The sequence below is a fragment of the Ictidomys tridecemlineatus genome, chromosome 16, assembly GCF_052094955.1.
Source record: "Ictidomys tridecemlineatus isolate mIctTri1 chromosome 16, mIctTri1.hap1, whole genome shotgun sequence".
Classification (NCBI taxonomy): domain Eukaryota; kingdom Metazoa; phylum Chordata; class Mammalia; order Rodentia; family Sciuridae; genus Ictidomys; species Ictidomys tridecemlineatus.
The window spans coordinates 36091234-36105108 of NC_135492.1; the positions used below are offsets into that span (position 1 = coordinate 36091234).

Below are 13875 nucleotides of genomic sequence, written 5' to 3' on the forward strand. Positions count from 1 at the left end.
AATTTCCTTGTACAGGAGTCACGGCCAATGGCTAGCAGGACCTTATTTAGAAGAAGAAGGAAAAAAAATTGTCATAACGGGCACATTGCTAAAAGTTCTTCAGACATGAAAAGGACAATAATGAAATATGATGTGCCGCGTCCGGCCACAGGAGCCGAGCCTGGCGAGGGACGGTGGGGTTAAGAAACACACAGGACACCAAGGTTCTTCATCCAGGAGGAAGCGCGTGTGCGCTTTATTGCCAAATTTGTTCCCCTTATATATCTTTTGTAACAGCTGCGGGAAATCACTCAAAAGCGAGGAGGGAAGAGTAATAACTGCCGTCCTTGGGTTACCGCCACCGTCCCCTATCAGGAGGCTCCGAACAGGTCAAGATGTTCCCGAGAGACACATATGCTCAAGGCAGATAAACAGGAAACCGCAAGCCTGCGTCACGGCCTTGTGAGCTGGCCACATTGACATGCAGAACAAAAGACTGGGGGTTGAGTCCCCAGGGGCCAGGGCAGGCCTGCTACCAGCAAGTCCCCCTTTTTTGTTTTTTTGCATGTCAATGGGAATCAAGTAGCCCCTGTCTTAGGTCGTCCACTGCCCTCACAGTGCTTACCCGTCTCTGGGGAGGCCCCATGATGAGCCATCTCTGCCAGTCAGTCTAGTGTTGGCTTAGGTGAAAGAGTTCTTGAAAGTACAACCTGTTGATCTTACACACAGAAGTCTGATAAGCCCAGGTCATGAGCTGAACTGTGTCTACATGCTGAAGCCTTATCCAAGTACCTTAGATTGTGGCGGTATTGGGAGATAGGGCCTCTAAAGTACCAATTAAGGTAAAATAAGGTCACACAGGTTTGTCCTTACTATGGTTTGGACCAGGGTCTCCCAAAGGCCCTTGTGTTAAAGGTTTGGTCCCCAGCCTCTGGCCCCACTGAGAGGTGGTGGAGAGACCATGTAGTGAAACTTCCCAAACACTAAGCCAAAAGAACCTTTTGTCCCTTTTAAGTTGAATTATCTCAGGAATCCTATTACAGTAACGGAAAGCTGACTAACACAATCTTAATGCAGTGTGAGTAATGCCCTTAGAGGAAGAGGAGATTAGGATACAGAAAACCCTCAAATGGAGGAGAGGACAGAGTAAGAAGGCAGCCATCTGCAAGCCAAGGAGAAACACAAGAGAAAACACATCTCATGACTACTTGACCTTGAACTTCCCATCTCTGGAATTGGGATAAAATAAATATATGTTGATTACGCCAGTTTGTAGCTTTTGGGTACTATGGCCTGTGCTTTCCATTACTTGACAAATACCCGAGATAGATGACTTAATAGGAGGAAAGGTTTATTTTGGCTGGCAGTTTTAGAGGTTTCATTTCATGATCACTCGGCCCTGTCCCTCTGGGTCAATCCATCATTGAGGGACAACATCGTGAAGGAAGCCTGTTTAACTCATGGTGGTCAGGAAGCAAAAAGAGAAACAGGAAGTGTCCCTCTAAGGGCATGTTCATAGTGACCTAACTTCCTTCCACGAGGCTCCACCACCTCAAGGTTCTACCACCCTCTAATAGCGCCAAGCTAGGAACCAAGCCTTTAACACATGAGGGACATTTGAGATCCAAGCCACTCATTGACCTAGCAAGCTGATATAAAACAATAAATTTACAATTTATAAAGGCCCAAAAAATTAACTCCAGACCCAGGTGGCATCTGTGCTTCGAGTCTTCAGAATGCTTAAGTAAGAAATGATACTAATATTTCACCATGATGGAGGTCAGTCTGGACAACTCAGTGAGACCCTCACTCTAAATAAAAGATAAAAAGTGCCAGGGACACAATTCAGGGGGTACAGCCCTGGGTTCTACCCGCTGACTGCAAAATCAAAACCCAAACAGATAAGGACATGAAAAGAAAAGAAAATCCAAGTCCCTACTCTTCATGAACATAGATATAAAATCCTTCACAAAATGTTAGCAAATGGAATACAGAAACATAGAAAAAGGCTCTCCTGACCAAGGGGAATCTGTCCTCAAACTGCAAATTTGACATATAAAACCTATCAGTATGATTCATCCTCTTAACCGGATCAAGAAGCAAACAATGATCACCTTAATAGCTGCAGGAAAATCATTTGGCGAAATTCAACACTCCATCATCCAAACAAAATTCTCAGCACGTGAAGAATTTTTAGGAAAAGAAAAAGAATTTTTAGAAAGTTCCTCAATTGAATATGAAAGGCACGTGTAAAAAAAACTTACAGGTCACCTCCTAGCAATGACGAAAGGCTGAATGCTTCACTCCTAAGATTGGGAAGCACACAGGAAATTCTCATAACTCCTAGTTAACTCTGGCCTAGAGGTTCTTAGCCCCTGTAAGGAGGAAAGAAACAGGCAAAAACCTTGCAGATTGGAAAGGAAGATACAAACGGTTTTTACTTGTAGACATGCATCCTACAAGGTCAGTAAGTCCCCATTGAAAATGAAAATTTTAAAAATACCATTTACACTAGTTTAAAAATCATGAAATTTTGGGAGAAGTTTTGCAAAATATGTGAAAGCGCTCTAGCACACAATGATGAAGCATCATGAAGAGAAACACATGGAAAGATACGTGAGGTGTGTGCACTGGAAAACAGACACTATTAAGATGGCATTTCATCCACATGCTCAGCCTGCATGAGGCCCTGGGTCCCATCCCCAGCACCCACAGAACAAAGCAAAGTCAGTGCTTCCAACCTGATCTATAAAATAAACACAACCTCAATGAAAATGCAAGCAGACTATTTTCGAAGTTAGGGAACATCTGTTTTCAAAGCATAGGGAAATGTAAAGGCCATAAGCAAAATTGGAATTCTTCCTCCACCTGATCTGAAAGATACTGTAAAGGATCGGTGATCTGACCCATGCCGTCCCAGAGAAAGGATCACCAGGACACATGGTCTGGGGTCAGAGTAAAGAGTGCAGAGAGATCCCCCAGTTGAATGGTCAAATGACTTCAACCGAGGCACCCAGATAATTCAAGAGAGAAAGCGAAGAGTTTTGGACAAATGGTACCAGATATGGAGGAAAAAGCAGCTCAATTCTTCCATCACGCCATACCTAAAAATTAGTTCAAGGAGGGCTGCGGTTTTATATTTTACAAGATAAAACTCTGAAGCTTCAGAAGCAAAGCACAAGGAGAGACTCATGACCTTTGGGGGAAGCGAAGATTTCTCAGAACTGCAGAAGCACTAACTGTAAAAGAAAAAAGAGAGAAACTGGGTTTCATAAAAATTTTAAAACCACGGCTCATCAAAAGTTGCTATTAAAAATAAATAGGCAAGTCACAGATGAGAAGAAAAAATTCCTACTACATGTATCTGAAGAAGGAATATATACTCTAGATCTTTACAGGGCTCGACAGATACAAGAACAAGAATCCCAATCACCCAACACAAATGGCCAAAGACTTGAGTGGAAGATATATGAATGTCCAACATGAAAAACCGCTGCACATGGTTAGTTATCACAAAGATGCAGATTAAAGCCACCGCAAGGGCTGGGGCTCAGTGGTCCAGCGCCTGCCTAGCATGTGTGAGGCACTGGGTCTGATTCTCAGCACCACATAGAAATAAATAAAATAGAGGTCCATCAACCACTAATAAAAATATTTTTGAAAAAAAACAGCAGGATTCCACCACTCATCCACCAGAGTGGCTAAAATGAAAGCCAGACGACATCAGAGATTGGTAAGCATCTCAAATCCCCAGGCCCTGCACGTGGCTGATACAAATACAGAATGATACTCTCTGGTTGGAAGTGCTGAGTACTGCCATTGCAACATAAGCCCTGGATTCATCCCTGCACTGAAACAAATTTTAAAAATTCATAAAGTTAAGTATGGAAATAGCCTATGATCAAGCCATGCCATTCCTAGCTATTTATCCAAGAGAAATTATTATATGGCCACAAAAAGGGTTTTTTGTTTTTTGTTCTTTTGATACTGGGGATTGAACCCAGGGGTGCTTAATCCCTGAGCCCCGTCCCCAGCCCTTTTTCTATTTTATTTAGAGACAGGGTCTCACTGAGTTGCTTAGGGCCTTGCTAAGTGGCTGAGGCTGGCCTCCACCTTGCGATCCTCCTGCCTCAGCCTCCCAAGCTGCTGGGATTATGGGCATGCGCCACCACGCCCAATTAAGATGTGTGCATTTTTACATGGAAATTACACCCCACTTCAAACATCAATAGCTTTTAAAAATCAGATATCGTGAACAACTTTATACTGACATATTTGGAAACTTAGATGAAAGGGACTAATTCCTAGAAAAAATATGACATATTGAAAGTAACTCAAGAAAGGAAAATGGAACATTTTAAAAAAATTCTTTGATCATTCAAGAAACAGAATCCGTGTTGAGATATGTCTCCTAGAAAATTCTAGACTCATATGGCAACATCAGAGAACTCCATCAAACATAAAAACCCATTCTAATATCACACAGAGGTTGCCAGAAACAGGAAAGAAAGAAACATACTTCGACTCCTTTTATGGGCTCTGATAACCTTGACACCTAACTATAAAAAAGTTTAATAGTGAAAGGAAAATCATATGCCAATATGATTCTTAAATACAGATGCAAAAAATGGAAATAACCCAATCGAGCCTAACCAAGAGGGGTTGATCCCAGGAATGTGAAGCTGACTAGACTTTAGACCATCAAGGCCACGGAGATTAAAGACTCAAAAGACCATCAACAGCTGTGAGACAGCCATCATTACAACTGCACGTCTATTCCTAATTTTAAGATATTTGAGTCAGCTGCGCATCACTTGACAAAATACCTAGAAAAGCAACTTTGAAGAGAAAAGATGTTCTTTGGCTCACAGTTCAGAGTCTCAGTCTGTGGTCGGCGGCTCCATTGCTAAGGCCTGGGGTGAGGCACAGCACATTTGAGAGCTGTGGCAGAGCCAAGGTCCCCCCCTCTTGGCAGCTAAGAAGCAGAGAGAGAGTGGTCAGGAACAAGAGAGTCCCAAAGGGCAGCCCCCAAGTTCCCAGCATCTCCCAGGAATCTGTTCAGCCAGTCTCTGAATGGGTGAGTCCACCAAGTCTTGAAGTGGATGCTCTACTCAAAGCCTACAGAAAACATCACGTCTGTGGTAATGAAACACGGAATACAGAGAACAAGGCAAGAATGTCGCTGATCCCCATAAAGGCCTACTGGGGGGTCCTCGCTCAAGCACTTAGGCAGGAGGACAAGAATTAAAGTAGAAAGCAGATAACAGGAACTTAAATATGCTCTTATTCACAGATAACATGAACTCGCACACAGGAAACCTAAAATAACCTAAGGATAAATTATTAAGTGAGAGTTTAGCAAGATGACTGAATATGAACTCTCAACACAAAAATCACCATTTCTCCATACCAGCAATAAATGACGATCTTAAAAAATACCATTTGCAGCTACACATAAATATGTAAGTAGGAATAAATCTAACAGATGGTCTCTTGATCTCCCTGGAACTAGTTTAAAATAACAAAGGAGCAATAATTGAATTTAATAGAAATCAAATACAGTTAATAAAATAATAAAATCAATTTAATAGAAATTTATTAACTTTGTTGGGAGTCATTAAAGACGATCTATGACCGATATGCCCTGTCCATGAATGATTGTTAGACTGAATCCTCCCAAAGGAGTATTCTAATACAGCCAACATAATCCTAATCAAAGCCTCAATTTTTTCATTTTTAATGTATTTTTTGATCCTTTCTATGTTATGTTTACTTTTTTAAGCTAAAAAAGAGCTCATAAAACATAAATGTACAGCTGAAAGAATTACTAGCATTACTAAATTTAGCATTACTAAATTACTAAAATCTTGCATAGGCAAGACAAAGTGTTTCAGAATTTTGTATTGTTTATTCCTAAGAAAAAAAAATCTCTTAATTTTTTTTACTTGTAGCTGGACACAATATCTTTATTTTATTTGTTTATTTTTATGTGGAGCTGAGGGTCGAACCCAGTACCTTGCACGTGCTAGGCGAGCGCTCTACCACTGAGCCACAGCTCCAAGAAAAAAATTTTTTATTATTTTAATAATAGAATACATTCAGTGTCTACTGCCAAAATTTGAAAATGAGGATATATATATACAATACCTAATTCCCCAGGAGTTAGCAACAAGAACATTTGGGTACAGAGCTTCAAGAGTTTTGTTCTGGAGTTGGGGCTGGGGCTCAGCGGCAGAGTGCCTACCTAGCATTTGTGAGGCAGTGGGTTCGATCCTCAGCCCTGCATCAAAATAAACAAATAAAATAAAGGCATGCTGTCCATCGACAACTACAAAATATAAATACACAAATAAAAATCTTTTAAAAAAGAGTTTGTTCAGTGCTGTTACAATGACGGATACTGTCCATGTGTCATTGAAAACTCAAATGTAAGTAGTCCCCACTATGGTCCATATTTATTCCACTCATTTTAAAAAAAAAAATCTTTTCTAGTTGTAGGTGGACACAATCCCTTTATTTATTCATTCTGTGGTGCTGGGGACTGAACCCAGGGCCTTGCGCATGCGAGGTAAGCACTCTCCCAACTGAGCTCTATCCCCAGCCCTGCTCCACTCTTAGGAAAAATTAAAAAACATGAATCACAGTGCCATCTTCCCGTGGTTCGTCTCTGGTGACTGAGGAACATATTCAACCAGTCACTGCTCGTAAAACAAGTACTCACGGTGTTGTACACCTCCTCCATGGTTTCCGGTCCTTCAGTGGATTTAGCCCACACTTTCAGCTTTCCCGGTGAGCCTCTCTCCAGCTGCTGAATCTGGCAGGGATCAGTGGTGTCGTGAGTCCATGGGAGGTGACAGGAAGCTAACCAGGGTGGGGGGGGGGGCGTGGGGGGAACTCCGTGGACCAGGCAGAGAGACAGAAGGAACACTGTCACATGGGAGGGTGCAATGCACTAGGTGAGATTAGAGGCAGCATGAATAGGAAATGAAGATAGGATCCCAGGCCTTGGCTGACTGAGCTGATCCTGGGCCACTTCCTGAGAACTGAGAAGGGCAGGAGGATTGCAGGGTCTAAGAGGAAAAGGCAGACATCCTCTAACTTTGTCTTCTTAAACCCCAGATGCTTTGGAGGGACCCAAGTGGTAACCCCCAGCAGGCAGCTGGTAGGAATGAGTGCAGGGATTGGGAGCTACCCATCTGAGTCATTAGCATGTAAATGACTAAAACCTAAGAGCAGCCAGAAGACCACCCAGGTTAAAAAAAAAATGCAGGGAAGCTAGGGTAGAAAAACAGGATGCTGGATTCTCAGGCTGAGAGGGGACTGGGTGTGTGGCTGAGTGGTAGAGCGCTGGCCCAGCCTGGGCCAAGTCCTGGGTTCCAACCCCAGTACCACATAAAGCCAAACCAAACCACAGACCCTGGAGCCTCAGAAGGCAGGAAGAGAGCCCTTGAAACCAGAGCAATGTCACACAAAAGGAATGTCACCTTCCCCACAGGCTGTCAGGAGGCCCAGTAAGGTGAGCACAGAGATGTGACCACTGGGTCTCCCAACAAGCAGCTTCACCAAGCAGGTGGGAGTCGACTAAGTGCGTAAAGGAGGCAAGGAATTGCAAACAGCAGGCAGAGAAGGTCTTTCTGTAAAGGGAAAAGGGGAGAAATGGGGACCAACCAGGTGTGCAGGGCTTATTCAAGATGGGACCTGCTAAGGACGTCCTTGGAAGAACCTTCCAGAAAATCTAGGATCTCCAGGGTAAGAGCAAGGACAAGTGAGACCAGTTTTGTGGGTTTCTGGGGGGTGGGTTCAGTATTCGCAACACTATTTAAGTGCAGAGTCATTTATTTAATGAAATAAAGTGAGAAGGGGTGCAATTAAAAAGTCAAAGCAAGATTGAGAACAGAAAGGGATTCAAGGGCCATTCAGACTTACCTTCACGGGGACAAATTTCCTCAAGAACTTCACGCCATGTCTCTCCATGTAGGAACCCACTTTCTCTGCCATCTCTTGGTCAAAGCCGCGAAGAAGGATGGAACGCACCATCACGGTCACTTCTAAGCCAAAGCCCGCCAGAAAGCCTGCGCACTCCAGGGCCACGTAAGACGCACCCACCACTAAGGTCTTGCCCGGGCAGTAAGGCAGCGAGAACAGATCGTCACTGAAAACAGAGATGGGGAGAGAGAACGTGAAGCAAGGCCCTGGAGTTTCAGTGCTTGGGCTGGCCCAAGCGCATCGTGGGACCTGGATGGAAGGACATGACAGGGAACAGCCTGGGTGTCTGTGTCTGAGGCTCCCGTGGGGGGTGGGAGGGGAACACTCAGCTTTATTCAACACCAAATGAGATCACAAGTAAAGTATTTAAAAAACAAAGATAGGAAATATTAGACTGCACTGAAAAGAAAATGGTTGGTTGTTTTGGCAGTGGGTGTGTGTGTGGGCGCGTGTGTGGGTGCACACATCCAGTGTGTATTGTGTGGTCGCCTGAATAACAGTGCAACAGAAATGCGTCTCTCTCCTTTTCTCTGCCCCCTCCATATCTATCTATCTATCTATCTATCTATCTATCTATCTATCTATCATCTATCTATCTATTGTGTGTATCTATTTAGTAGTCTATCAATCCACTCATCTATGTATCTATGTATCCGTCTATCAGTCTATCAATCTATCTATCTAATAGTCTATTAGTCTATATCTATCTAAGAGTCTGTTTAATCTCTCTAATACTCTATCAGTCAATATCTGTCTATTCTATCTGTGTATCTGTCTATCCATCTATCAGTCTATATATATATCTATCTGTCTATATCTATCAGTCTATCTATGTAGTAGTCTATCAGTCCATCTGTCTATCTATCTACTAGTGCATCAGTCCATTTATCTATCTAGTCGTCTATCAGTCCATCTGTCTATCTATCCATCTAACTATCAGTCTATCTCTCTATCTTCCTAGCAGTCTCTCATTTCATCGTATGTCTATCTATCTGATAGTCTATCAGTCCATCTGTCTGTGTATCTATCTGTCTATCCATCTATCTATCTATCATTATCTAGTAGTGTATCAGTCCATCTGTCTGTCTGCCTATGTCTGTCTATCTACCTAGTAGCCTATCAGTCCATCTATCTATCCATCTATCTATCTGTCTATCTCTCTATCTTCCTAGCAGTCTATCATTCCATACCTATGAGTCTATCTATCTAGTCGTCTATCAGTCCACCTGTCTCTCAGTCTATCTATCTAGTAGTCTAGGGGGCTGGGGATGTGGCTCAAGCAGTAGCGCACTCGCCTGGCATGCATGTGGCCTGGGTTCGATCCTCAGCACCACATACCAACAAAGATGTTGTGTCTGCCGAGAACTAAAAAATAAATATTAAAAAAATAAATAAATAGAAAATTCTCTCTAGTAGTCTATCAGTCCATCTGTCTATCCATCTATCACTCTATCAGTCTATATCAGTCGATCTGTCTAGTGGCCCATCAGTCCATCTGTCTGTCTACCCACCTGCCTACCTACCTGCCTTGTACTGCTGGGGATGGGCCTTGGGCAGACTGGACAGTTCCTGGACCACTGACCTAGCCCCAGTCCACAGCTGCTCTCCTACGTCAGCCCGCCCAGACACGTCTGCAGCCAGGGACAGCAGCCTGCAGCACTCCCGTGCTGACGCACAGGGACCTGCCATTGCAACTGCGGAGGGGGCCGTGTGGCTCCTGACCATCGGCTTCCCATTGACCCCCCTCACCCTAAACCCTGACGCTAATTGCATTTGTTTGTCTGAAGCTTACAACCAAATTCCTCCGCCATTCCCAGCAATCACGGAGCAGCCCAGCATATTTTTTACCCTGACATTGTTTACTTGATCTTATTTTCTCTGTCTTATCACCTGACTCAGCTTCCTGCCTTGCATGTACTTTTGTTACCCATTCAAATCTTTCGTGCAATAAGGTAGAGAGTGAGCAAGCTGGAAACACAGACGCAAGGCGATTTATCAATTTAAAATCATCCATTGACTCTTACCTGGTAACGCAGTATTCTTTATCCCCTTGGATGCCCAAGTACCGTGGCCTTTCACCCGTTGCTATGACAAACTTTGAAGCAGAAAAATAGCTTTCCTGTCCTTTTTTATTCGTTGCCTTGGGAAAGAAGGAGAGCAAACTTATTCCACACACTGGACAGTACACTGGACAAGACGGGCGCCACCCAGACCAGGGCTCCTGGTTCACCAGGATGAACCACGGTCCAGCGCGGTGGGCACCATGGACCAGAGATGCCTTCACAGGACAGGCACGATCAAGGGCACAGGGGGACTGGGAAGCGACGAGGAAACCAGTCCAGGGTGGCTTCAAAGGAGGCATGAGGTGCCCAGGGAGGGTCGATTGAGAGCCGTGCACAGGACCAGGACAGCACGCAGGCCTGCAAGGTCTGGGGCCTGGGGGACAGCAAGTGGCCAGAGTGAGAGGAGGGGGACGGCAGGGGCTGGGGGTGCAGTGGTGAGGTGAAACCATCTGTGGACTGTGACCTGTGACACCCCAGGCCCTATGTCCACTTGTCCTCCAGGTGATACCTGGCTATTGATCCCAACTCTAGTGAAAACTTCTATGTTCATCAAAATGATCTCGTTTTCCTTGTGCACTGGTCTCAGAGTGTGCACACATTACACATATAAAAATATAAAATAATGTTACACACTATATTAAATATAATGACACACGTTACACATAATAATGTCATATAGAGAGACATTATATTAATATATGTGTATAATATATATTATTGCATTTTAAATGATATTGCTTTTACCAATGCTTTTATAATAATATATAGAGACTTTTAGGGAAGGTTTCACTTTTAGAAAGGATTCCACTGCTAAAATGTTGATCTTTCCAGTCTTTTGAACTTTGAACTCTCTGGTCTGAGCACTTTCTGTTAAGATGTCGATAGAGTCAAAGGCAAATGGTGACTTTAAATGAAGAGTTCTTGGAAAAGCAATTTCTTTCAATTTGCGCAGACACGTAGCCAACAGACACAGCCAAGAACAGGCCTCTGTGTGAGTTTAAGGCAAGTGTGAGCAGGACTAAGGAGAGGCCAAGAGAAGGGCAAGAAATTCAGAAAGTACCTTGATTTTGTGATGGTCCACAAATTCCCCGTAGGCGTTGACATAGGTCACTCCCTTCTCCCTCAGCGACAACCTGTAGCTCCAGTTGAGAGAGCCGATGTGGTTCTGAATGGCCTCTGTCAGGGTGCTCCAGTTGTGCTTCACTGAAACGACCAGGTGAAGGCCCAAAGTGACCTTGACACTTAATAGTAAGTTATATACAGCCATGCGAGAACTACTAGCTACTGCTTTAAAAATCAAACGTTGACAGAAGACAATTGGCAACTTCCATATCTCTTCCTATCTTATGTTACAAAGCACATGCAAGAAGCAGAGTTCCAAAAAGAAAATTGAGGGAGCAGGTGTGGTGGTTCACGCCTGTCATCCCAGCAGCTGGGGAGGCTGAGGCAGGAGGATTGCGAGTTGGAGGCCAGCCTCAGCAACTTAGTGAGACCCTAAGCAATTCAGAGACCCTGTCTCTAAATAAAATATGAAAAAGGACTGGGCATAGGGCCCAGTGGTTAAGTGCCCCTGAGTTCAGTCTCCAGTATATAAAAAAAAAAAAAAATGTAGGCATATGCCCACATCAACTGGATCAGAATCTCTCAGGATAAAGACAAGTCATTTTTATCTTTTTAGAAACTCCACCAGATCTTCTGACGCTCAGCCATGAAGGAGAGCACAGCACACAGTCAGCTGGTCACCATGTAGTCAGTCCCACGGGCTCAACATCTCTAAACCCACCCCTGCACTCCAGCCAGACTTCAGTCTTAGCTCAGGTCTCTGCCATTTCTTGCCTCCCTACCCAATTTCTTTTTTCCCTTGGTGACATCAGAGGGATCGAGCGTCCATACTGTAGTGCACGCTCCTCTCCTGCTGAATGAAGTCCTCAATGTCTGCATTAACTGTGGGTAAAATCAACTCCTTATGACAGCACTGCAGGGCCTGCGACATGCTGACCTCTCTCATCTGAGTTCTGCCAACATCACGTGCCTGTTCTTTACCCCACCTGCTCCTGATCCATGTTTTGTCTGCGCTGTGTCTTAGCACATCCTCATAGTTTTGGTCAAGCTGCTGCTGTCCTTCATGTTCCTTTTCTCTGTGGATCAAGGGTCACCTTGTCCCAGAAGAGCGTCTAAACTCTCCCCGACCTCAAAGCTGCATTAGGTGCCCCTCAAGTCAATGTGCACACCAGCCCAGACAATTCAACTGCACACAACGGATCTCCTGGACCACCTCACCCAACAGAATGCCATGCAGCAACTCCTTTGTCCTCCTGTCTGCCCAGCCAACAAGTGGTTATGGATGAATTTGTTCCTCACCTTTCATTAACCAAAAGACAACATAACAACCGATAAAACAGAAAATGGTATCAGAGTAATAGATCAAACTCAAACAACTACTGATACTATTCTAATTTCCTCATGCTTGAACAAATTCTGGAAACAGTGATCATTAATCTTCCCATTTGGCTAAGGGCCTGGAATGGCCAGAGCTGAAACAGCTCCCTCCCTAGGCAGGAGGATGACAAGAGTGGAGCCGTCTCTATAGTCTCTGTATCTGCCTCGTACACAGTGGCTTTTTGTCGTTGTTGTTTTGTACCAGAGACTGAACCCAGGGGTGCTTCACCCCTGAGCCCCATCCCCAGCCCTTTTAAAATTTTTATTTAGAGTCAGGGTCTCACCAAGTTGCTCAGGGCCTCACTAAGTGGCTGAGGCTGGCCTCCACCTTGCGATCCTCCTGCCTCAGCCTCCTGAGCTGCTGAGATGACAGGCGTGTGGCTTCTAATTAATGCTTATCAAATGATCTTCAGGCTCAACTATAAAAATAGCACATATCTAAGAAACCTACATTTTTTTTCCTCCCCATCTACATTTCATAAATCGTTACTCACCCTGTTGGTTATACTCCCAGCCAAATTTCCTTGAGTCCTGCAAGGCCTGCCCTAGAAGGGCAGCCTGGTGCATCAGTTTCTTAGGAATACAGCCAACATTCACACAAGTGCCTCCAAGGCCTGGGAAAGAAAGGAACAGTGTGTGAGTGTGTGTGTGTGAGTGTGTGACTGTGTGTGTGACTTCAAACACGGGCACTGTGTTAATAAAACTCACAGAACTGAACAGAAACAAGAGAAGGCAGAGAGAGAGAGAGAGAGAGAGAGAGAGACAGAGAGAGACAGAGAGAGAGAGGGAAAGACACAACTGCACGCACACCACAAGAATATCAGAAGGAAAAACAAGCTCCCTTCCTTGTTTCACTATATGAAACTGTAGGCTGAAAGGTTCAGAGCCAGCTTGAATGTTAAAAGTGACTTTTGCATTTTAGCATCAGGGTTCTAGAAAATTCTAGAATGTTCGTAAAGAAGTTATTACGAGATGTGGGCTGGAAGAGCATGAAGGAACGGCACGGCACCCTAACCAGGAAAGCAGTCCGTGTGCAGGGCAGGAGGCCGAGTGAGGGCCTGACCCAGAGGGTGTCACCCACCTGACAGAGGTGGCCTTCCGGGAAGAAGGAAGGCAGCCCAGGGACTGGCATGGAGGAGCCAGAGCCATGAGGACCCCAGTCCACTCTGCTCTGCTGTCCCTCACCAGAAGCCAGAGGGCCAGGCCACCAACTGGCACAGAGCAGGGCAGAGACAGAAGGAGGACACCCAGCACAAGGCCTGTGTGCTCTGTTTGACACTGGCCAGGTGACATTCTGCCTACAGCACCCGTCCTGGGGTGGGGACCGTATCGTGTCCCTTACTTAACGAAGCTGTGATGACCATGGATCCTAATGCCACTGACTTATTGTGTGGCCACTCGACTCAAT

The 13875-nt window shown here is 44.6% G+C and overlaps 1 protein-coding gene across 1 annotated transcript in view; it reads right to left on the bottom strand.

The window, feature by feature from the left end:
- Nucleotides 1-13875, bottom strand: part of Txnrd3 (thioredoxin reductase 3) — a 38513-nt gene that overhangs the window by 12214 nt on the left and 12424 nt on the right. Inside the window, exons 6-11 of the mRNA XM_078033879.1 lie at nucleotides 12962-13081; nucleotides 11089-11231; nucleotides 9990-10105; nucleotides 7906-8131; nucleotides 6701-6793; nucleotides 1-41 (exon numbers count right to left, since the gene is read on the bottom strand). The exon at nucleotides 1-41 is cut by the window's left edge and continues 36 nt beyond it. Coding sequence (XP_077890005.1) covers nucleotides 1-41; nucleotides 6701-6793; nucleotides 7906-8131; nucleotides 9990-10105; nucleotides 11089-11231; nucleotides 12962-13081 — 739 coding nt within the window. The remainder of the gene's footprint in view (nucleotides 42-6700; nucleotides 6794-7905; nucleotides 8132-9989; nucleotides 10106-11088; nucleotides 11232-12961; nucleotides 13082-13875) is intronic.